At 66.6% G+C, this 23,421-nt stretch overlaps 3 protein-coding genes across 6 annotated transcripts; all 3 read right to left on the bottom strand.

Moving 5' to 3' along the window:
• Positions 1 to 87: 87 nt before the first annotated feature.
• Positions 88 to 5,112, bottom strand: PBXIP1 (PBX homeobox interacting protein 1). Its single transcript, XM_062597762.1, has 10 exons — positions 5,034 to 5,112; positions 3,281 to 3,373; positions 2,835 to 3,083; positions 2,611 to 2,749; positions 2,257 to 2,472; positions 2,160 to 2,183; positions 1,973 to 2,046; positions 1,752 to 1,874; positions 573 to 1,600; positions 88 to 494 (listed from the first exon to the last, which is right to left on the bottom strand). The coding sequence occupies exons 2-10, from the start codon at positions 3,359 to 3,361 to the stop codon at positions 404 to 406; spliced, it is 2,025 nt and encodes a 674-aa protein (XP_062453746.1). The 5' UTR covers positions 3,362 to 3,373; positions 5,034 to 5,112; the 3' UTR covers positions 88 to 403.
• Positions 5,113 to 5,436: 324 nt separating this feature from the next.
• On the bottom strand, positions 5,437 to 7,905 carry PYGO2 (pygopus family PHD finger 2). Its single transcript, XM_062597912.1, has 3 exons — positions 7,732 to 7,905; positions 7,597 to 7,646; positions 5,437 to 7,502 (listed from the first exon to the last, which is right to left on the bottom strand). Exons 1-3 carry the CDS (start codon positions 7,853 to 7,855, stop codon positions 6,426 to 6,428), a joined length of 1,251 nt encoding a protein of 416 aa, XP_062453896.1. The 5' UTR covers positions 7,856 to 7,905; the 3' UTR covers positions 5,437 to 6,425.
• Positions 7,906 to 8,270: 365 nt separating this feature from the next.
• Positions 8,271 to 23,346, bottom strand: SHC1 (SHC adaptor protein 1). Of its 4 annotated transcripts, none has more exons than XM_062597686.1 (13): positions 23,278 to 23,346; positions 15,031 to 15,192; positions 13,734 to 13,804; positions 13,062 to 13,125; positions 12,569 to 12,688; positions 12,021 to 12,074; positions 11,701 to 11,752; positions 11,352 to 11,478; positions 11,026 to 11,194; positions 10,732 to 10,792; positions 10,190 to 10,357; positions 9,804 to 10,066; positions 8,271 to 9,434 (listed from the first exon to the last, which is right to left on the bottom strand). In XM_062597686.1, the coding sequence occupies exons 2-13, from the start codon at positions 15,187 to 15,189 to the stop codon at positions 9,306 to 9,308; spliced, it is 1,437 nt and encodes a 478-aa protein (XP_062453670.1). In that variant the 5' UTR covers positions 15,190 to 15,192; positions 23,278 to 23,346; the 3' UTR covers positions 8,271 to 9,305. The 4 variants fall into 4 exon arrangements, with proteins under 4 accessions (XP_062453670.1, XP_062453671.1, XP_062453668.1 ...); XM_062597687.1 differs by lacking the exon at positions 23,278 to 23,346 and adding an exon at positions 17,967 to 18,719; XM_062597684.1 differs by lacking the exon at positions 23,278 to 23,346 and having other exon boundaries at positions 15,031 to 15,852.
• Between the last annotated feature and the right edge of the window lie 75 nt (positions 23,347 to 23,421).

Below are 23,421 nucleotides of genomic sequence, written 5' to 3'. Positions count from 1 at the left end.
TCAAGCAGCCCTTGTGCTCCCTGCCCCCCCCCCGCACGTCTCTGACCCCCCACGGCCCGGACCCCTCAGGCAGCACCAGCTACAGCCTTGACCAGCGGTGACTTTATTGCATCTACGGCAGTGCAGCATCACACAAGGTGCGGTAGTGCCTGGGCCCACAGCGCCCGGCCCAGCTGGGACGGGGTGGGGAGAGCCCAGAGCTGTGCGGCCTCGAGGCTGGAGGTGTACAACTGCATGTGGAGCAACCACAGCCCAGCCAGCCCCACTGACCCCCAACAACGGCTCTACTGGGGGCCACTGCCCCCCACACAGGCTGGGGGCCCGCGGAGCAGGACACAGTGCGTTAAACAGATACCTGCAACAAGCCCAGCTGCCCCCTACACACTATGGGGCCTGCCTGGCTCTACCCTCGTGGCCGGCCTTCATGGTCCTGCGTGACACTGGCCCTGCTGTGCTGCTGGGTGCCCTTCCTGTGGCGCTCCTTCTTGAGGACACTGCAAGAGAAGAGGGGCTGTGAGGGGGTCCAGGGGCTCTGGGACCCGTCCCTGCATGGCCCCCCAGTCCCGACTCACCTGCTATCCTCAGCATAGTGCCGCAGCACAAATTCCTCAAAGCCATCGGCTGCCTTCTTGTCGCCCTGCTCACGCCTCGCCAGGTCTTCCAGCAGCTCTTCCACGTCATCCACGAAGTCCACGAAGCGCAGGCGGTCGTGGGCGAAGGTGCCATCAGCCCCGAAGACGCCCTCCAGCAGCACGGCCAGCTCCGCAAAGTGCCTCCCCCAGCCCAGGCGCCCCATGAAGCCCTGCAGCAGCTGCAGGAACTGCGCCTTCTTCACCGGCTCCAGCGCGGCCCCCAACACCTCGCGGCCCTCCTTGTGGGCGCAGTCGGCCACCCCCGAGCAGCCCTGTGGCGCCCAGTACTGGCTCAGCGGGGGCAGCTCCCGCAGGCCACGCTGGGGCGCCCCGTGAGACGCCTTCCCCCAGGCCTTGCCAGCCTTGTGCTCCCGCGGGGGACGGGGGTCCTTCCTGTGCCCATGGGGCTTGCCTTGCTCCTTCTTCTCTCTGCCGCCCCCCTCGCCTAGCTCGTGAGGGGCCTCCCCAGCGCCGTGCCGCTTCTGCCGCTTACTTTCCCTCTTATCGGCTTTGAACGGCTTCTTCCAGTGCCTGGGGAAGGGTTCAGCCCCCTCCGCCTGCACCTCCTGGCCCAGATGCTCCTCCAGGGCGCTCAGCTCCTCCAAGAGCCGCTCAAGGTTCCCCGAGGCCCGGGCTCGCTCCAGCGCGCCTGCCAGCTCCTGCTGCACTGAGACCAGCAAGCTGCGCTGCCTGGCCACCTCCTGCCGTACCGCGGGCTCATCGCCGGCTGGCGTACCTGGGCCATGAGGCTGCCCAGCCTCCGGTGCCTGGGGCTGGGGGCTGCCCCGGGCCCCCGCACCGTGCAGGCGCTGCAGCTCAGTCTGGGCCGCCCGGAGCGCGGCGGCCTCCTGCTGCAGCGCTGCGCGGAGCTGCGCGTTCTCCGCTGCCAGGCTCTGCTGCTGGGCCCCGGCAACGGCCGCCTCGCCCTCTCTCTTCCGCAGCAGCGCCTGCAGCTCTTCCTTGTGCGCCTGCGGAGAGGGCGTGGAACTGTGGGCGCCGGGGCCACAGCACCAGCGCCACGTGGGGGGACCCAGGGTGCACGGCAAGGGAGAGAGCATGTGGGGGACCTCACAGTAGCAGCGCTGGGGCTGCAGCGCCCGGCTCTGCCTGCTCACCCACCTGCAGCTGAGCCTGCATGAGCCGGATGTCCTGGTTCTCCTTGGCCAGTCTGTCCAAGAGGAGGCTCATGGACTGCATGCTCTGGGGGTCCCCAGCATCTGATGGGGACTTCTGTGGTGAGTCCTGGGGGAGAGCCAGGATGCAACCCTGAGGGTGCTGAGGACAAAACTTCCCCTTTGCCCGCTCAGCAGGAGGGCATGGAGCCCCCCAGTCCCGCTTACTGTGCCATCAGCAGGCAGCGGCGACTCCTGCTCCCCTTCTGCAATGTCCCGGGTCACCACACTCTCCACGGGGCCTGGCAGAGACCAGGGACATCAGGCCACATCTGCGTGACAGGCTGCACCATGCCCGGGGCTGATGCCAGGCACGGCCCCATGGCAGAGCAGACCACGGTCCCCCTGTACTCACCATCTGGCAGGTCATAGATGCCGCCTAGGGAGAGGAGCAGGCAATGAGGGAGGCGTCGGGGGCCCCCTCCTGCCCCTGCCCAGGCTCCCTCACTCACCGGAGAGGAGCAGCAGCCCCACGGCCACCAGCGCCAAGGCGCCCAGCAGGTACTTGCTCATGTTGAACTCATCCTCGTTGTTGGCGTCCTGGGTCCCCCAGCGTGGGGCAGGCCCAGGGGGAGCAGGCCCAGGACGGGGTTCGTGGACCTGCCGCCTCCGAAGCCCCTCCACATCGTCATCACTGCTGGTGCAGCTCCCCTCCTCCGCCAGCGGCTCTGGGGAGGGACAGGGACCTCCAGGACTGCTGCACCCCTCAGCCCTGGCACCGAACCTCTGCCCGCAGGCCCTCCGGGCTGCACCAGCACAGACCCACCCCGGCTCTGGGCTGAGCTGACCCACTGCAAGGGACTGACCTGCTTTGCGGGCGTCAGGCCAGGGTCCCGGCTCAGCCTCGGCATCGGGCTCCTCCTGGGCGCAGCCATCCGGGGAGGCGCTGTCGGGGGTCTGCACGGGCACTGCCCCCGCTGTGGGGCCCGGATGCTCTTCCAAGTCCTGAGGAGACGGACACAGCGGGGCTGCCTCCGCCCTGCCCTGGCGCCACGGCCCAGGCCCCGCTGCGCGCCCGGCCCGCGCTCACCTCGAGCTCGCCCTCCTCCGGGCCCTGGCTCTGGCCCGGGGAGGAGGCCTCGCCACTCCCGCTGAGGGCGGCCACCGCTGCGGAGAGGCCAGGACCGGCTGCTGACGGGGACTCCTGGGATGCGGCCCACCCCTGGGATAACCGTGCGCCTGCCACTGTGTCTGCGGTGCTGTCCTCTTCCAGCTCCTCATCCTCCCGCGTGTGGGAGGCCAGTTCCTGCTCTGGGCCCATCGTTTCAACAGGCAAACCCTGGGAGCACGGGCAGCAGCTGATGTGGTTCCCGCTCGGGTCTCCAGGCACCTCTCTCCTCCCACCCAGCCCTGCGGGCGCTTCCCTCCGCACCAGGCTCCCGGAGAGGGCGAGGGAACCAGGCTGCAGCTGGGGAGCTGCCATGAGGCTCCCCCAGCACTGCCCCCCAGGGTCTCTCCAGCCAGGGCCACCCTCACCTCGGTGCCTGCCATCACCCAGCTGTTTTCTGAGTCCCGTGAGTCGGATTTCTCTGCCATTCCTGCTCCTGCTGGGGACATCCCAGAGCCCACCTGGGGGGACAGACAGACAGGCATTCACCCTGCGGCCCAGGCCTGTTCCCATCAGCGCACGGAGACCCAGGTGGGCACCAGCTGGCACAGAGGGCTCTGCCCTTTCCCCTGCCTGCCAGGATGTCCCCAGTACCAGGCTCAGGCTGGGCTGATTTGACTGGCAAAGTGACTTCGTGAGCTGGAACAAAGAGGAACACACGGGAGAGCTGCGGTCTCCGTGCGGTGCCAAGCCACAAGCACCAGGTGGTACCAGGAGCAGCGGCCAGACCCCAACCCCTGTCCGCCTGGCAGAGGGCCCTGGCGTCCAAGCTGCTCTGACCTTCACGGAAGGGTTGGGGTGGCAGTGCCAGCAGTACTAGCCCCAGAGCCAGGGAGAACAGCTCCGGCATCCTTTTAGTGCTCCCAAAATACTCTTCTTCCCTTGGGCAGACGTGCTGCCCCCGTGCTCCAGGCTGGCGGCACGGCTGCCTGCCGCAGGGGCGGGCCAGGGGCATTCCCAGAGGAGATGCCAAGTGCCGGGAATGGGAGCGGGGACAAGGCGAGACGCAGCACCCGGAGCCGGCTGCTTCCTGGGATTCTGCACATTCCCAGCGCAGCTGCGGAGGGGCCCAGCCCCCTCAGCCTGGCACTGGCCCAGCAGCGAAGGTGGGGGAAGAGCCCTGGGAGCTGCAGGGAGGAATCGGAGAAGCTCCCAAGGTGACAAACAGCAGGAAAGCCTGCACCCAGGCAGAGGCCTGGCCTGGGACCGTAGCCTTCGAGGGCCTCCACCGCAGCCTCATCCTCCCAACCCGGCCCTCCTCACACCCCTGGGGCAAGACCCCCCCGGGCAGCAACGCCAGTTGCCAGCGCAGGGCAGTGACCCTGGGCGATATTTTTAGCTGCCCGTGATGCAGCCCAGCAGGTGGGATGGGGAGGAGGTGGCGAGGCCCCAGCTCGCCCAGCAGCGCCCGGCCCGCTTAGCAGAGTGCAGCCCAGCTCGGGGCGCTGCGGCCGCTGTGGGCCCTGCAGGAAGGAAGCGGCTGGGTCTCGGCACACGGCCGCGCGCGGAGCTGCGCACGGGAAGCTCTCCCCCCTCGGAAGCCATGGCAACGGGCGATGGCAGAGCTGGCGCAGCCGCAACGGGAGCGCGACTGCGGGCAGCCCAGCACCCCGTGCCGGGGGCCAGCTCCCGCAGAGGGGCCGGAGGCCTCCTCCGTCCCTTCCAGCGGGGGCGGCGCCAGACACGAGGGTGCCGGCATCACCGGAGGGCGCCTGCCCAGGAGAGCCGCACCGTGCCCCGGTCCAAGCCCCTGCTCCAGGTCCCCGGCGGAGCCCGTCGAAGCCGCAGGGCCAGGGCACTCGCCCCCGGCAGCTCCCGCGCCGCGGCGCCCAGCGCTGCCGCCAGCCAGCCCGGCGGCGGGGCCCCCGCGCTGCCAGGGCCCGGTGGGCCGCGGCCGAGCCCCCACCCGCCCGGCCCGGGACGCTGCTGCCGGGGCACGGACACGGCGACACGTCGCGCCGGGCCGGGCGGGGCTGCTCCGGGCCGTCCGAACCGGGCTGAGGGGCGGAACCGCGCCCGGGGCAGCTGGGGCGAGCCGGCCGGCGTGCCGGGAGAGCCGAGGGCGAACGGGGCCGGGCGGGGAAGGGGGAGGGGGCCGGGGCGAACCGGGCCGGGCGGTACCTGGCGCCGCTCCCGGGGCGATGTCGCGTCCCGGCGCCTCGCGGCAACTTCGGACCCAACTCCGCAACTCGCTACATCGGCAACGGGGGCGCACGTGACGCGCGCGGCCAATGGCGGCGCGCGGCGCTGCGGCCGGGCCAATAGGACCGCCCCCGCCCGGGGGCACGTGGGGCCCCGCCCCCAGCATGCCCCGCCCCCGCCCGGCGGCACGTGGGGCCCCGCCCCCCGCCCGGGGGGGCACGTGGGGCCCCGCCCCCAGCATGCCCCGCCCCCGCCCCGGCGGCACGTGGGGCCCCGCCCCCCGCCCGGGGGGGGGCACGTGGGGCCCCGCCCCCCCGGGGGGCATCTGGCGGCCCCGGCCCCCGCAGGCCCCGCCCCGCGCCCGGACGGACACACGGACACGGCCGATTTCGGAGTTTTATAGCGACGATACAAAAGTTTCCGTTAACGCTCCGTTACAACGGGGGCGGCGGCGGCAGCGGCGCCCCCCGGCCCCGCACAGAGCTCCGGGACCGCGTTACAAAAGGGGGGAAGTCACCGAGCGGCGGCGGGAGGGGGGCGGGGGCCGCCGCGGCAGCGGGGCCCCCCCAGCGCTGCCCCCCGGCCCGACCGGCTCCTCCGGCGTCACCGCTCCGTGCCCAGGGGCGCCCACGGCGTCGGGCGCTCGCAGCTCAGGCGCCTCCCCGGGGCGGCCGGCGCCGAACACCGCGGCCGGCCCTGCTCGGGGTGGCCTGGGGCCGCCGCCGCTGCCCTCCTCCGCCAGCCCAGCCAGCGACAACGACCAGCAGCCTGAGCAGAGCAGAGCCAGGCGCACACGTTCGCTCCCGCCCTGCTTCGGCCCTTGCCACACGGACGCTAAAGGCAGGGAGACCAGGCAAGGGCAGCGCCTGGGAAGCAAAGGAAGCCCCTGCCCACAGCCCAGGCCAGCACCTCCTGCGCGGCTCAGTCCTGCGGCCAAAGGACTGCAACAGTAACGCGAGCGCAGCCAGGGCAGCTCCGAGCTCCAGAGAGCCCGTGCGGCCCAGAGCACGCGGCTGCACAGCCCGCACAGTGCCCAGGGCAGCCGGCTCCACGCACCGTGACGTCCCCACGCTCCTCTGCTTCCGCCTGCGCAGCTGTGCTGCCTCCAGGCTGGCGGGCTCTGGGGCACAGAGCAGAGGGTGCAGCTGCAGGAATCGCTCCGGAGCTGCGAGCTCCCGCCGTGCCCAGCGTCTGGGGTGGTCAGCGCCTGGCTGGGAGCAGCAGGGATGGGGAAGGAATGTCAAAGCCCAGGCTCACGTCTCTGTCTCGCTCGCGGGGGTAGGTGGCTACAAAAAGGGGTTTGGTCCTAAACCGAGCAGGGATCTGTACAAGGAGAAGGCAGCGCCACCAGTCCCGCGGGGCAGGAGCCCCTCAGCCATCATTGGCCGCCACTAGCTGTCCCATGCCCTCCCGGATGTACACCGACTGGATCTCCTTCGTCTTCAGGCAGTAGTCGCAGGCCCAGACAGCTGAGGCCTCCGTGGTGAGCAGCCCGTAGGCGTTCTCCGTCATGCCTGTGCACTCCCGGTGGAACCACTTCTGGCACGACGCCTCGCACAGGATGGCGTCCTGGTCGTCGTTGACCTCATTGCGGCAGGCCCCGCAGGGGTACACCAGGCCCGGGGGCGGCTGGTGCCCGGAGCTGCCGGCCGCCTTGCTGGAAGGCGGGAGGCTGTTGCCTTCAGGAGTGCCGCTGCTCCGGCTGCCGCTGTTCGGGGCGAAGCTGGGCTGAGCCCCATTGACAGCTGCCGGGGAGCCTGAGTGCTGCTCCTGGCTGAAGGTGCTGGGAGGGGGGTTCAGGTTCTTGCCCCCCTCCTCTGCACCAGCTGGAAAGCCGGAATCTGCCCCAGGGAACGGGCTGGTGTTTGGGGGCAGATTAGGCATGTTCTGGCTGGGCCGCTGCATGGGAGACTGTCCAAAGAGATTGCCAGGCTGGCTGAACCGCGGAGCCATGGCAGGACCCCCAGGGGGGTTGAGAGCAGGCCCCGGGCCCATGTCACCCCGGGGTGGCTGCCCCATGGTAGGGGAGATCATGGGCCCAAAGCCCCCGACCGGCCCCTGCATGAGCTGCCCCGTGGGAGGGCTGAAGTTCTGTCCGAGGGGCTGGCTGAAGGGCTGGCTGGGGAAGCTCATGCCACCAGGCTGAACGTAGCTGGGGTTCTGGGGGGGCATACTGAAGGCTGGGCCCATCTGGCTGGGGGCGAAGGGCGGGGGCTGCCTCCTTAGGGGCTGGGGCCCTCCGCCGTAGCCGGGGGGCACCTGGGGCGACATGCCGCCGCCCTGCACGCGGAAGCTGCTGAAGGGCACGGGGTTGCCCAGGAAGGGGGCGGCCGACGCCCCCACCTTCGGGGCGCCGAAGTCATCCTCGAAGGGGTTGGAGGCCACCAGGTGGTCCACCATGGGGGTGGGCGGCGGGGCGAACTCCGAGAGGTGGGAGTAGGCCGGGCCCTGCAAGGAGAAGGCGCGGCGGTGAGGCCCGGCCGGCGGCCGCCCCCGCGCCGGGCTCCCGGGGCGGCGGCGGGCGGGGGCCGCGGGACCCTACCTGGGTGTTGGATTTCCGCCGCTTCTTCTCGGGACTCTTCATCTGCAGACCTGCGGGGAGAAGCGGGGCCGCGTGAGCCCGGCGACGGCCGCCCGCGCCCGCCGACCCCTCGCCGCCGCCGCCACCCGGACTCACCTGCCTTCCCCTGCTTCCTGCCGGGCCCGCCGGCGGCGGCGCTGCCCGCGGGGTGCGGCGGCCCCGGCGGGGGCGGCGGCGCCGGGACGCCTCCCTCCAGCTTCTCGGCGTGCGGGGCCGCCATGGCCCGTCACAGCCGGCGCGGCCCTGGCTGCGCCATGGCCCGGCGCGGCTCCTCCCGCACGGCGCGGTGCACCGGAACCGGAACCCGCGCCCGCCGCCCGACCGGAAGCCGCGCGGGGGAGCCGCGGCGCCTGAGGGGGCGGGGCGAAGGCGCGGGGGCGGGGCGAAGGCGCGGGGGCGGGGCGAGGCCCAGCAGGGGGCGGGGCGAGGCAGCGCCGCAAGCGGAGCACACCATGTGCCGGCCGCGGAGGGGCGCGGGATGGACCATACGCCTGCGCGGGGGGGAGCAAGAGGAGGGACGGTGTCCCTGGCCCCGGGTGGCGGCGGGGGAACGCGGACAAACCCTGCGCAGGACCCCGGGGGAGGCCCGCGGTGCTCGGCCTCCCGCTCCCGGCCCCAGCACACGAGGCAGCCCCTAGAGAAATACCAACTTTAATACCAACCGCCGGTTCCTTTGGTATAGCAGGGCCCGGGGAAGGGGCCCCGGTGGCCCCCGGGCTGTGAGACGAGGCAGGGCTACGCTTTGGCTTCGGGGTATAACAACGTGCATGCAAGGGGGCTGCCGGGCTGGGGCTACCAGCGGGGCCCCACAGCTGCTGGGGCCGGCCGGGGCCCCGGGGGCACCCCAGGGATGTGTCCCCCAGGATGCAGGGGGCAGCAAGCAGGTGCGGAGCAACCTGAGGCTCCCAGCACGGCGGGGGCTGGTGCGAGAGGCCGCGCTTTCGCCCCCCAGCCCGGCTGCATTGCATAAGTTTGTTGGACCTGCGGGGGTCAAGGCACAGAGTTAACACATAAAGTGATCAGGTACATTTGGTGGGCGGCCAGCCGGGCCTTGTGCTTCAGGGGGCAGAGCACAGGGCCCAGCCCTGGCCCAGGCCCCCTGGCCAGAGCCCGCGGGGGTCCTGCTGCTCCTCTGCCGCTCCTCCACTGTGTCGGTTGTGTGCAGGCAGAGCCAGCTGGTTCCTGCAGCAACGCTGTACGGCTGCCCGTGCACGTGGGGCAGGCCCCACTGCACTGCCTCCCTTGGCTGAGGGGGAGGCGGGGGCAGCTGCTCAGCCATCATGGAGCACAGCTCCCCCAGCCCCAAGCGAGTGCAGCAGAAGAAGGTCTGCGCCCACGCAGGCAAGTGGGAGAGTGCCACACTGGAGTGACACTGCAGCCCAGGCACCAGCCAGGTTTTGGTAGTAGCTGAGCTGCTGCGCAAAGGCTGGAGCTGGGAGGAGAAAGGGGCTTTGGCAGGAGCAGCCCCCTCACCCTGCAGACAGCTCATGTCGTGCTGCCAACCCCCCACTGGCTTCACACGACAGAGGGGGACAGGCCCATGCCCAGCCAGTCCACACTCAGTCCTGGGCAGAGCATCTCCACCTGCCCCAGGAGGACAACTGAGAGTCCAAGGGCTCCCTGGAGCAGGGAGTGGGGCTGGGGGCAGCACACCCAGGCCCCCAGGTGCCTCACAGTCTCCTCTCCACTGGCTGCTGCAGGCACATCTCACTGCCAGCCGAGATGATGGGCAGGTGATTGTCCATGTGGTAGCTGATGAGGTGGCTGACACTCTCGAAGCGATGGTCTTTTGTCCGCACCTGTGGAGCCAGGGAAGCAGCACTCAGGAGGCAGCAGGACTGCAAACCTGCCTGCACCCCACACTGCATGGCACCCACTGCACCCTGCCCATGGGTGTGCGTGAACCAGAGCAGAGATGCCCACTAGGGGCCAAACCTTCAGTTTGGCTATGTACAGACCCACGGGGAGCAGCCCTCACCCCACTGCTCTGTGGGGCCCCCTCCTTCCCCCAAGCCCACTCAGTGGTGTCCCCAGAGGAGTGGCTAGATGCCCTGGTGGTGCCAGGCTCCTGTAATCCATCCTCATCCACAAGAACCCCGAGGCCAAGGCATGGCCGAAGACCCCTCAAGCTTTGCAAGGCCTTTCCCAAGGGTGTCAGGCAGACTCACCACTCCTTCGGGATCGACGAGCAGAAGGTGCTTGGGCTGCCCGCCCTGCAGGCCAGTCAGCACGTACTGGCCCGGGGTAGTGGTGCTCTCCCGCACCAGGAAGTCTCCATTCACCTTCAGCAGCTTCTCAGCCTCCTTGCGGTTCATCTTTCCGTGGTACCAGGGCTCCCGCCTCAGCTGCTCCTCCATGGAGGCCACCACCTGGGCAGGAGGCAGGCCCACAGGCACAGAGGGGGGAGCACGCAGGGCATCTTCAAAAGGCTCTAGGGGAAACAGAGGAGCAGGTCAGTCACTGGCTTCGCACTGACAGGCAGGCAAACAAGCCCCCAGGCCAGGATGAACCAGCTGCAGCCTGGGCACCGCTGCATGGCCAGTTTCCCACTTACTCATGTCAAAGAGGTCTCTCTGGGTGCTGCCGTTGGCAGTTGCTGGGGTGGCAGCAGCCGATACTTGGCGTGTCTTGTCCATGTTCTGCACGTTGACATAAGATGGGTCATCAAAGAGGTCTGTGCGGCCAGAGGCACCTGCTGCAGCAGGGTATTTCTCTCTCCCTGCTGGAGAAAGCACTGTGGTCAGCAGGGCCTGCCCTCCGAGCCACACATGCCAACCTCCAGCCCTCCAGGGTGGGCAGGCTGATCTGCCCAAAGCACAGCACGATTAACACAAGCCTCAGGGAACAGCACATCTGCCAGGCCTTTGGGGCAGCAGCAGCTACGGACAGTGCAACAAACAACTTGGTCCCTGAGACGCAGCCCAGGAGCAGCTACACCTGGCTCAAAGAGCCCTCCGCAGAGCGAGCTCAGAGCGATTTGGGATGGCCCGGTCCCCCCACCTCCCGCCAGGCCCACTGGACAGCCTAGGAGCACGCAGTGCCAGAGGCCCCATAGCTCGAGGCATGCAGATGGCAGAGTTGCTTCCATTACAATACCTTGGGCAGGACCAAGTTGCTTCCGTGGGTCGTATTCCCCTCCGGACATCTGGCCCACAGGCTGCGGAGAGAGGGGTATGGTGAGTAAATGCAACGGAGCCCACTGTGCTTCCCTGGCCCCCCCCTCCTTCCCACGCATGTCTGCCAGAGGTGCTAACAGCTCAGGCTCTCGTGCCCACCTTTGTGCTCGAAAAACTGCCGGCCCTGACAGCAGAGAGGGCCCAAAGCCTGCCCGGGTCTCTGCGCCTCTCCCCTCCCCCTAAGTGCCCTGGAGGGGCATGCCCATGGCCTTACCAGTGTGGCCCCCAAATGATTGGGGGTCTGAGCAGCCCCCTCCCGCAGCCGCATGTCCACTACTCCCCCAATGGGAGGCTCCTTGCCAGGGAAGTCATTGTAGTACTGGTGATCCGGGGCTGGTTCCTCCTCTTCCTCATCCCAGGCAGAGCCATCAAACCCAGCCATCCTAGGGGAACACAGCACAGATGAGCAGTCTTGGGGCTGGAGCCCGGGCACCTTGCTTCCTATCCCATCCTGCCCAGCTCTCAGCTGGGTGCATCCCTTCCTCTCCAAAAACAAGCAGTCTCAGACATCCCCACGTTCCCACACAGTCCTGCTATTACCTGTCATGGGGTGTCACCAGCTTTGGGGGGTTCTTCAGGTACTGCTTGAAGCGCAGCTCAAAGGCCTGGCCAATGGTGCTGATCACATCCTGGGCCAAGCCCTCAGGGCACTCCAGGATATGGCAGGCTGTGAAGGAAATAGGGATGGAAAAAAGGAACACCAGCACTAAGTTTCCAAGCCTGCCCACACACACCCACCTCCAGGCCCCAACGCAGTCCCTCCCTGCAAACACAAAGCTGCAAAGGGGGCTGTGAGGCAGCAGAGCAGCCACTCACTCTCCACCTAAGCATCCACGAAATGCAGCATAGAGCTCTGGAATTTGGGGCATTCAGCAACAGCAGACCTTACCTCTCTGGTTGACGGGGTCTTTGGCAACATAGGCGACGTACTCAGCTGTGTCCTGTGGGCAAGACACAGGCAATAAACTGGGCTGCCAGGGGAGTACAGTGCTGGAGACTGCAGGGAAAGGGCAGGCACACCCCTCAGGACAGGTACTTCTCCCCATCACAAACTCTCTTTCTTCAAGGAAGAAGGCTGGGGTGAATTTGGGGGAGGGCCTGGAGTGCCAGGAAGGGCACAACCAGGGCCAGGATGTCAAAGCAAGAGGCCCAAAGGCAATCTCCAGCACAAGCCAGGGCAATGCCTGGACACGGACCCTGTATACTCACCGGGTCTCCCCCAGAAGCGAAGGAGATGGACTGCATGTGATGGTTGGCGATGATCTGCAAGGCAGAGGCGTTGTTAGATGCAACCAGGGGCTCCTCTGTGCCCAGCAGGAGGTGGCACCTCCTGCCTGTCACATCCCTCCTGGGGCTAGAACTGCAGTGGGACTCACAAGCTTCTGGAGCCCTGGTTATGAGCCACGGGGCACTAGCAGAAGGGCTGGGACACAGACAGGACCACGGGGAGTTGGTTGAAAATCAGGAGACCTGGCTCCAGGCCAGGATACCTGGGTCTCACTGTCTGGAGGACAGGCCAGGCAAAGCACACGGGGTATTGCACAGATCTGCCGTCAGAGCTGTGCGCTCTTTGCCCTGCAGGAGGGAGAAGGCAAGCTGGTCTCTTCCTGGGGGACCAGGGCACTCGGGCAGAACATGCTGTGATTCTATGCAGCCCACCCCAGACAAATCCCTTATCGAGGCTGGGGGCACCCCATGGACATCCCAGGATACGGATTCCTGCTTCTTTCAGGCCCCCAGCCCTTCCACGCTCTCACCTGCTTGCAGTCAGAAGCCATGAGATTGAGGCTGCTGGTGGAAATGGTCAAGGTGATTGGCATGCCAGCAAACTTCAGGTTGCTCTTGCCCAGGATGGAGTTCAGGGAGCGGCCACAGGGCTGGGGGCAAATGGCAGCATTGAGAACAGGCTTCCCCCAGGCCCTGTGCCTGACCCAGCCCATGGTCCCTGGGGACAGGGGTGTCCTGCCTTCTTCTGTGGCAGGCCTGGGCAGTTTGCCCTCACCAAGGCTCCTGCCCAGCTCTGCTGGGCACAGACCCCAGCATGGCCTGGCTGAGCTCCTGGTGGAAGATTTCAGCCTGGCACCTTGAAAACCCTCCTGGTCCAGGTGGCAACTAGCTCAGGCGCTTCTGAGTCAGGGCCAGCACTGGCTGGACTCGCTTCTGGCTGTCGGCCACACACTGCCCAGACAAACAAGCCTGCTCCCACAGCTGCTGCCGGCAGCTCCCAGCCCTGCCCTCTCCCAGCCTCACCTTCCTCCTCCGCACGGCTCCCTTGGCACCGGGCACTGCCTCGCACACCAGGCCAATCGCCTCCCTGCAGGGAGCACAGCCGAGATGTCAGCTCTGGCCCAGGGGCTTCCCACTCCACCTGCCTTCCCAGATTCTCCCATAACCCCTGCCCTGGCACACGGACAAGGCTCCAGACCCCTGGATTGCCTGCTATGGGCTGGCTCTGCTAGCACTGCCACACTCACTGGTTACCTTGGGGCCAAGGACACAGGGACCAGTGCAGAACAGACAGGGTTACAGATCAAGGGAAAAAAAGGGGATCCCTCAGGCAGTACAGACTGGCTCCCAGACCCTAGCTAGGGCAGGCAAAATACTCTTCAAATAGGGGAAGAGCATTCCTGTTAATATTTGATAGAGCTGCAGGAGTGCTTCCTGTCTGGTCAAGCTAAGAAGCCCATTGACAGGTGCATTGATCTCCAAGGAAGCTTCCTCCACAGCTAGAGACAGCCTGGCCACCCCTTAAAGCCCCACATGCTGCTGGGGGCTTGCATGGGCCTCAGGCTCGCCTGCACAGCTCCAGGCTGCAAAATCCCCCCAGGCAGCCCCACACTCCCTGCCCCGGGGGGGGGGGGGTTGTCAGACCCACAAGCAGCAGCCCCTGCAGAGATGCAGCTTAGGTCACACAGAGCTCACCTGGTGACCTGAGTCCTGGTGTTGAAATCCAAAGCCCTCATGGACTGGAGGACTTCCACACAGCCCATGTACTGCAGGAGAGAGCAGGCAGGGATGTCAGTGCCCAGAGTGGGTCCAGCCCCTCTGGCGACCCCAGAGATTCAGTCCTGCCCCGGCACACAGATACCATGCACGCAGTCAGCCCAGTGCTAGCTCTGCTAGAGCCCCTTTCCCCCTGCTCCCTGGAGGTGAGCTGCCAGGCAGTTTGCTGCTGCAAGCTTCCAGCTGTCACCCCAGCTGCAGTGACTGCTTTGGCTGCGCAAGAACCACCAAACTTCCCCCTTAGCTTCCTCTAGCAACTACCCTAACCAAGGGAACAGAGGGCTGTTTCTGAAAAGAACTGCCTTTTCCGAGCAAAGCCAGCCCCAGCCATGTGTACCTGTGATTAGAGGTCTGCAGCAACACAAGAGCAGGTTGTCCACAGTCCACGTGAGGCTGCCTAGTCCTCCTGAGGTGCACGTATGCCAGGCAGCTCAGCCAGAGCCACCCCAAGATGTGCCACACACCCCTCCAGCACCAGCCCTAGTGTTAGGAAGCTGGGTGCTTCCTCCTGTCCCATCTCAGAACATTCTGAGTACTTTCTCGGAGCTCTTCTGCACTAGAGCTGTGATGTGCCACATGGACTGCAGTTAACAGGATAGCCTGATCCCAGCAAAGCCACCCAACAGGTTTGCAGGCCCAAGCTCCACTCAAACCACACACCCAACAGTGAACCTGCAGGCCCCAGACAGGCACCTTGGGGCACGGAAGGAACCTCTACGGAACAAACAAGTCTGGAAATGGAAGCAAAGCCAGGGAGACCCCATGGAATGTCCCAGGAAGTTTTCCCTTCCCTTGGGAAGACCATAAGCTAGCAGGCCAAATGCCAGTGGGCTCCTTCCATCCTAGACAGGAGAGAGCCCAGCTGCAGAGCCAGGCAGACCAGGCACCGCAGAGGTGCCTCCTACCCCGCAGAGTTTGCAAAGGTGAGCATAGAGGAGACAGCCCCAAGTGCGTCAGTTCTACAGAGGTGACCTCTCTGGGGATCCCCCCCCCCCACTCCATTATCCATGGAGCATTACAGAACCAGAGTTCCCAGAACAAACGTGCTCAGGAAGGCGATACCCCATGGGCCACAGCTCCCTTCTTGGCACTGGCTCTGCACAGGTCTCAAGAAGGGCAAGCTGCCTTGCAAGGAACACCCACAGAGCCACCCGGCACTCCCAAGACCCCTCCATACCCCTTCCTGGGGCACCCTGCGCCTCCCCTAAACACTCACCCTGACGTGGTAAGAGACTCCGGGGCCCATGACCTTGTCATCAGGGTGCAGCCAGCCACGGGTGGGCTTATTGACAAAACTGCCGTGGCGGGTCCATTCATCACCGCCAAGTTGGCCACCTTCCACCCGCGTCTTCTTCCCGCAGCTCAGCTTGTTCATATCCTGGGAACAGACAGCGACAGGCCCCGCTGAGTTGGGGCTGGCAGCCCCCCCCAAAGCCGGTGCAAGCGGCCCGCCCAGGACGGGCTCCCCTGGGCTCCCGGCCTCCTTGAGGCTGCCAGCCGAGAAGCCCCGCAGGCTGAGCAGGCTGGCGGGGTTAGAGAGCTTCAGGTTGGCCATTTTGGGGAAGAAGGAGCAGAGGGTGGTGGGGCTGTCCTCAGACTCAGACGAGAGCTCCCCAAGAGGCAGCATGGGGCTGAGGGAGGAGGATGACAGGGAGCCAGGCAGAGACTGCGTGCCTGCAAAGGACTCCTCTGGAGAGGCTGGGGCCCCCATGCCTCCCGCCGTCTCCTCCAGGGAGGAGACGGACTCGTCCCGCAGGTGGCTGTATTTGCTCTTCTGCAGAAGATCCATGCTGGAGAGGCTAGGAGGGCTGGGACATGCCAACTCAGCGCAGGAGCAGGGTGGAGGCAGCTGCCCAGTTCTTACAGAGGCCCCATCGAGAGTCCAAGAGCCGACAGCAGCCGGGACACCAGAGAGCAGAACTGCCCACACAAGCACAAGCCTCGGGCAAACTTGTTGCTGAGCCCTCGCCCGCCCAGCATGGCTCGAGGGCAGGAGAGCTGACCCCGGGGATCCACAGAGCTTCAGTGCGGACAGGACACCACGCAGTCAGGAGCCAGGAGGGTGTCGCAGGAGCAGCTCACGTGTGGGTGGCCGGAGCTCGTCTCCTAGCACTGCGCAGGGCTCTCCCACCCCTCCCGGCACGGCCGTGCAGGCGGGTCCGAGGGGCTGCCCAGCTCCGTGCCGTCGCAGCCGATCTATAGCAGTCAGCGTCAGTAGGGACGCACGGATCCAGCCAGATGGAGAGCGACCCCTGGTCCTTCCACAGCCCCCGCGCTCGGCAGAGAGGAAACGGGGCCGTGGCTACGCCCTGGTGCCGGGACGCTGCGCGGAGCAGCTGCGCTCGGGTGCTCCGTGTGCTCGGCTCCCAGCTTGGAGATCCTCAAGCCTTGCTGCCCCAAACTGCTCCCAAACTCAGCTGGCAATAAATCCCATCGTCTTCAGTCAGGGCCCGATCTGGCCCTCTCTGCCCCACAAACGGTTCAAGAGCTGCTGCCCTGCCGCCCCAGCTGGCTCACTCCAGCCCCTACGCTCCCAAGCACTCGCCACCAGCTAAGAGGAAATCAAAAGCATGAATATTTAAAGCCCTGAGACAAGGCAGCCACAGAGCACATCCAAGCCCAGCCCAGCCCTGCTCCAAGCACCGTCCAGGAGCAAACAAGGTCCTTCTGTGGTGGCCAGCGCTATGCAACCCACATGCCAGCTGCAGCCAGTTGCCGTTAGCTCCCCAGGCTTCGCAGGGGGCAGAGACGCCCAAGGATGGGGGGCAGCAATGCAGCTCGCCTCCAGTGCACGCAGCTGGTTGGGATGTCGGCACATCCAATCCTTCAGGAGCGCAGCACAGATCTAGCCCGGAAGATCGGCTGGGAGGAAGAGGAGGATCCCCGGGAGCAGGATACAGGTGGGCTGTCCGGGGTGGCTGCGGAGCCTTTGGGCGCAGCGAGGGCTCGGTGCAGGCTCCCCACTGCTGCAGCTGGGAACCGGGAGGAGAAGCGGCTGCTGCTGCTAATCGCTGCTGCTTCCCGCATCCCGGCCAGCGCTAAGTGACTGCACCTCCCGGGAGAGGAGAAGGGGCTGCTGCTAATCGGAAGGGCCGTGCTGACTCACAGGCACCGGAGCAGCATCTGCCTGCAGCACGGGGCTGCAAGCGGGGCTGGCGAGGCAGTGCAGGAGGGGCTCCCGCCGAGGGGTGGGGACCCAGCGCGGATCTGGAGCAGAAAAATCAAGGTCACAGGCGGAGCTAGCGGGAGCCCAGGGAGTGGACGCGGCAGCCTGCGGAGCACGGGGGCTCTGCTGGTGGTGCCGCTGGGCAAGGGCGAGAGCGTGCTGACTCGGAGCCGGGAGCAAAAGGCGGGTGTAATGCTCACGCCTGCCCCGCTCCTGGTGGGATGGGGGAGCGCCGGGAGCAAGGCTCACTGCCTCACTGTGCTCACACCTTCCACATCAGACCCTCTGATGCACCAGCACTCAAACAGGATCAGGCCAATGGGACCTCAGGCTGCCACAACTGCGCAGCACGCACCCTGGTTCCCGCATACGCCCGCTCCGCTGTGTTGAGCGGGCGTTGCTCTCTGCAGCCTCATGCTACGCACCCTACGTCTGCCCCGCTGCGAGGCAGGAGCCATTCCCTTCTACCTGCCGTGGCTGAAGCAGCGATCTCGGGCTGCCCCGCGGTTCCCTACCCCTCTGACCCACCGCTGGGCGCCCGCTCACTGCTGCTATACAGCACGGGGCGCTCCCAGGTGCCACGCGCTCTGCCGGGCTCTGAAAACAGGACACCAGGGGATCCGCCACCCAAAAACAGAGGAGTCCAGCCCAAGGGACAGGCACTCCCTGCTCGGACCCACCACAGGGCGATACTGGAGGAGAGCCCCAGCACAGCACCAGCTGCCTCCTGCCCGGCTTCCCAGCCGCCCTGCACACACTGGCACGCGGCCACAGGCACGGCGGAACGGACGCCAGGCCAGAGCTGGAAATAGTCTCCCGTGCGGAGCGCGGCGTCGCGAGGGGCTGCTGCTAACTATAGCAGGTCGGTTTAACCTGCCTCCTCCCGGAGCCCAGCAGCAGCAGGGCCGAGGCGCCCTGGGGCAGGAGCCTGCCCTCGCTGCTCCCCTGCCGCCCAGCGCCCCGGCTCCGCGAGTGCCGGCCCCCACCTTGGCTGCAGAGCGTCCCGCGGGCCCACGGAGACTCTGCCCGGCGTCCCGCGAAGCGCTTGTCCCTGCCTGGGGCCCCGCCGCCGCTCAGCGCTGTGACCTTCCCATGGCCTGCAGCACAACTGCTCTAAAGAAACGCAGGAAGCCAGGGGCCAGAGAGCCAGGAAGCAGGGACCCAGCAGCCCCGCCGTTCCCTGAGAAAGGAGCCCAGCTCCCCAGCGCAGCCACACGTTTCTGGCAGGGAAAGGCGGCGGAAGCCCTCCCCAAGGCCGGGTCGCGGCGCTGAACCCCCCGGGAAGGCCCTGCTGCCTCAGGATCTCTCCTGTCGCCTCTACCCCGCCGACAGGAAAGCTCAGCCCTTCCCCAACCAAAGGGCCGCTCCGCGGTGCCACGTGGGCCAGCCGCAGCCTGCTGCGGGGAGAGGAAGGGGCACAGGGCGGCCGGGCTGGCCTGCGAGGGCCAGCGCCGGTACGCAGCCGGCGGCCCCGCACCGAGCGAGGGCTCCTCCTCCTCCTCCTCCTCTGCGCCGCCAGCCCGCCAGCGCTGTTTATTGCCTGCCCGCCACCTCCCCAGGGCCCTGCAGCTTCCTCCAGCTCACGGACTGCTGCTCTCTGCCAGGATAAGGGCTGGTGGGAACGGCACAAGGGAAGGCTCGGCTTAACCCCTTCCCTCCCACCGTGCGCAGGCCCCAGCGGCGGCAGGAGGATCCAGCCCAGGCACCCAGGGCCCGGAGCAGCCGTTCCCAGACACGGCCACCACGCTGGCGCACCCCAGGAACGCGCTACGGCTGCGGCCCCCTGTTCAGACAGGCCCCTGCTTTTATAAGATATCATAATTTCTGATTTTATCAGAAGCTCCTGCACCAAGGCTGAGCCCGGATAACCCGCTCTGCACAGCCCACGTGACCCCTGCCAGCCGGCAGTGCCTATCCTGCAAGCCAACACAGGCACCGGACAGCGACAACACGTATCACCGCTTCCACTTTTCAAAGACAAAAAGCTCCCAGCATGAATAAAGAGGCTCACGGGAGCCCCTCTGAACAGCGCGGCTGCCATGGTCCCACCAGCCCAAGAGCCCACCCCGGGGAGTTACGGATAACCTCTCCCCTGCCACCCACGGCCTCGGACATACAGACCCACGGAACAGCAGCCCTGTCTGAACAAGCCACCCTGGAGCCCCATCCAGCACTCGGCAACCCTCTGCCTTGCCAGGCAAGCCGGCAGCAAGCTCCTGGCCCTGCAGCAGAGCACAAGTGGAGCAGCCAGAACAACTGCCCCTCAGGAGCTCCCAAGACGCGTCCCAGCTGAGCCGCTCCTTGTGCCCTGGAAGCCAGGGGAGGTGCTGGATCAGCCAGATCCTTCCAGCGCCCAGGGGAGACAGACGGATGCAGAACGCTTTCAGGTGCCTGCGGCTGGGACTTCGCGCACACTCCAGGCGAGGAAGAGGAGCGAAGGGAGGATGCAGCCTCCAGCACAAGCCTGCAGGGAGCCTGCAGCAAGGGTTGAGGCAAATTGGGACCCAGCCACATCCCTCTTCCCAGCACAGCACCACAGCCCTGCTGTTCTGTACAAAGCTCACCATGGAGCGCAGACCACATCCCCAGCGCATCGGTGGGAAACAAGTCTCCCTCCCGCCTGCCACAGCCAGAGGCTCAGACCACTCCAGGGAAGCGTGGGGTGATCCGGGGGCCTGCACGAGGGAGCGCGTCTTCTGTCTAGCCCAGGATGGCACAGCGGAGCCTGCTCTTTCCGCAGGCGCCAAGCAGAGCGGCTCTGCTCCGGGCCCCTACTGCTGGGCCAGTGCCCAACATCCTCCCAGGAAACACAAACTCAGGAGCTGAGTCAGAGATTTGGAACACGCGAGTGGTTTGGCAAGAAATCGCGCAGAGCAGAAAGGCGCAGGCAGCTGCGTGCACGCAGAAACGCGCGCAGGCAGACAGCCACTGCACGTCCGCACCTCGCCAGGCGTACGCGGCGCTCGCGCAGCCTTCTGCGTGCGAGGGCGTGCACAGGCTGCGGGAGGCTGAGGGAACTCCCACTCGGTCTGCACTGCCTGCCCGTTCCCCCACGCAGGGCCTGCTGCAGCCAGACGGACGGTGCTTTGGGGCCAGTAACAAGCAGAGAATGCAAGATCCAGCTCTGCGCCAGCAGCTGTTTCTCTGAAGCTACCCCATGTTCCCCCAGGACACGCAGCGCGAGCAGTGGAGGCAAACGCCCCTTCCCGCCCCAAGACCTCATGCGGAACTGGGTGCAAACCAAAGAGAAATGCTGGCAGTCACCCAGCAGCTGGGTTTTTTCCCAAACAGTGCAGGAAGAGTAGTCATCGCTACAATATCACTTGGCATCTATATGTTCCTGCGTGCTACCTCCTCCTCTGCAGCCCTGAACATCCCCTCCCAGAGGGGCAGGGAAGGCTGCTAGCTTGCAAAGCCACGGCTCAGCAGTCAGGAAGAGTACTCTGGAGAGGAGCCACCGTAGACCCCTCAGAAGAGAGGCAAGGAGAAGCCAGCGCAAACCAGGAGAGGAGGCTGGGCCCTGCCAGCGAAGGGAGAGAGGAGGCACGATCCATCACCAAAGCCACCTAGCCCTCCACCGAAGTCCCGAGAGCTGGCCGGCCTTACCACGTACTCCATTGCGGCGGGAGAGCAGGGCAGGCCCCAGGCAGGGAACAGAAACAGCCCCTCTCGTCTGGCAATCCAACCTGCGGTTCAGGGACAAACAGGGAGTTAGCCGGCCCTGCCCCAGCCTGCCAGGGAAGCGGCCCTCACACCAAGGGACAGACCCCACAGCGTCTGGCTGACCACATGCAAAAAGGGGCTGTGACAGACGAGAGACAGAGGAGACGGTGCTGCCAGCCCCCAGGAGCAAGACACTCAGGGACAGCCCCCTCCTTCCCCAGGGCCCGTGCTCCAGCGCCAGGTGGGAGGACGCGTGACACCATCCTGAGGAGTGCGAGAGCAGAGATGCTCTGGGGCACTTCTCACCTAGGCCAGGAGCACAAGACCAGCACATGGTGGGCCAGGGACAGATCCGGGCAAACAGTGCCAGGGACTCTCTGCCAGCCGAGCAGGCAACGCCACAAGCAACAGACCGAGAGCACCTTGTCTTTGGAGAAGCTACGACCAGAGACAGGCCCCGGAGCCAATCCCCGCCCCAGGCAGCTGCCAGGCCCCAGTAAACAGCGCCTGGAGGTGGACACACCCTGGGAGCGGGGGCAAACGGAGAGAGCAGAGGTGCTCCAGAGCCCTCTGCTCTTTCCCATGTGCCAAGTGCTGAGCCACCCCCTTTGCTGGCACCCCCACTTTGAAAGGATGCCCCAAGCCCCCACAGCACAGCCACCTTCTCCTCAAGGAAGCAGTCCAAAAGGAGCAGGAATGCAGCCACTGCCTCAAGCTCCACAGGAGCGTGCAAAACGGAGCCCAGTGCTAGGAAGGAGCAATGGGAAGAGGCTACAAAAGAGATGTGTGTAGAGCGAGGAGGGGCAGGAAGCTCAGGGAGTAGGGCAGCAGCTAAGGAAAAGGCAGGCAAGAGGAGCAGCTCCCTGGGAGCCCCTGCCCTTCCCACCCTGTCTCCCGCCTGCCCTGCCCTGCTCTGCTCCAACTCCCACTGCAGAGCAGACGTGGTTGGCTCGAAAACGTGCCAGCCAAGCAGAGCAGGGAGGCAAACATGATTTACTTCCTTGTAGCAATTGTGCCCTTATCTGGGGCCTGCAAAGCTAGCGCTGGAGCCCAGGCGGGAGCTAATGTGATTAGACCAGGAGGCAGCAAGATAAGGAAGGCCCCTTTGGCAAGCGCAGCATCGCAGACCTGCCCTAGGCAGGGCCAGTCTGCAAGCACCGCGCCAGGTCACTCACTGCAAAGGAAATGCAATAACAAGGCCTTTGTATTCCAGGAGCCACGATTATCGGCGGGGTCTGGCGGGAGGAGGGGAGGGAAGGCGAGGACGAAGGCAGCCTCACTGCAACTGGTGGGCAACACAAGGCTAAAAAGAGGTGGGGGTGACTGACCGAAACAGGGGACACAGTTGCCCTCAAGGACAGGGCAGCACAACATCCAGCTGGCATCACCACTGTCCCTGCCAGGACGCAGCAACCCTGCTTCAGCCTAGCTGGGCCAAGGGACCCCGAGAGGGCTCCCAGCCAGCAGGCAGCACAGCCACAACACAGCAACCATCATGCACAGCATGGACGGGGAAGAGCTCCCAGGCACAGAAAAAGGGGCCCTACGGGAGGGCATCGCCCCACCTGGGCGAGCGACGCACAGGGAGGCTGCGGCAGGATCAGGACGAGACACCACGTCACCCAGCTCCCAGACACAGTCCGTCCTGCCTCCAGCCACGCAGGAGCAAGCCTGCCAAGACTCCTGGATCCTTAGCGGAGCACCTGAGGCAACACAACTGCACCAGTCCTTCGGCTGAGAATGAACCATTGCCCCGTTCAGCCCCCAGGAACACGGGCTCTCCTGCAGCACAGGGTGTCCAGTCTGCGCTCTGGGAGCAGGCCGGCCAGCCCATGGCGCTCCTCCCAAAAGGCTGCTGGGGGGCAGCAGACCGCAGGCACGGCCAGGCAGAGCTGCAGGTTCTTAAGACAGTTACTGCTAAGCTGGGAACAGGCAGCGTTTTGTACAAGCCACGTGATGCAGGTCAAGCCTCAAAAATCTCTGCGGAGCGCTTGTGACCAGAACTGTCCTTTGCACAACCCCGTTAACCCATTGCACAGGACCAGGGTCACTTTTCCTCCATGCTCAAGCCTGTAAACGCAGCACAAACGACAGTTCATCAGAGCCGGGGCTGCCCCGGCGCAGCGCTGAGCTCCAGGGCGCCCTGTGGCCTAATTACAGGAGTCGGCTGGCGTTCTGGGAACGGCCCGGGAGGCAAGCACATGGCCGCAACGCGGAGCAACACCGCCGGGCACCGCCGGGCCGCAAAGGCAAAGCCCTGCGAGGAGCCGCAGCGGAAGGCAGCGCAGCGGGAGGCGCCGGGGCGGCTCGGGCGCCTCCGGACGCGCCTCGCTCAGGGCGGCGCCAGCTGCCGCCTGGGGACGGGGCCTCCCCGAGGCCGCGGCAGCACCGCTCCGGCCGGGGCTCGGCGGGCCGGCGGCGCAGCCGCGGGGGCCACGAGCGCGGGAGCTCCGCGGCGCTGCAGCCGCCCGGGAGACCCGCTCCGGCCCGCCGGGCGCCGCCGGGACGGGGCGGCCCCGCGACCCCCCGCCGGGGCCGGGCCCCGCACGCCCGGGGCCGCCGGGCCGCCGTCCCGCGCCGCGCCGCGCCGCGCCGCCCCTGGGGGCCGGGCCGGGCCGGGCCGCGCGCGCTCACCGGGGCACCATGGGTCTCGCGCCGGTCTCCTCCGCTGCCGGCGGCCGCGGCTCCGCCACCGCCTCGCCCCCGCCCTCCCGCCGCCACTCGCTTCCGGCCCCGCGGCCTCCGGCGCGGCCTCACCGCGCCCCCGTCACGTGACGC

Source organism: Rhea pennata, chromosome 31, assembly GCF_028389875.1.
Source record: "Rhea pennata isolate bPtePen1 chromosome 31, bPtePen1.pri, whole genome shotgun sequence".
Taxonomy (NCBI): domain Eukaryota; kingdom Metazoa; phylum Chordata; class Aves; order Rheiformes; family Rheidae; genus Rhea; species Rhea pennata.
Note: the sequence above shows the minus strand (reverse complement) of the source record. Positions and strands in the feature narration are given on the sequence as shown.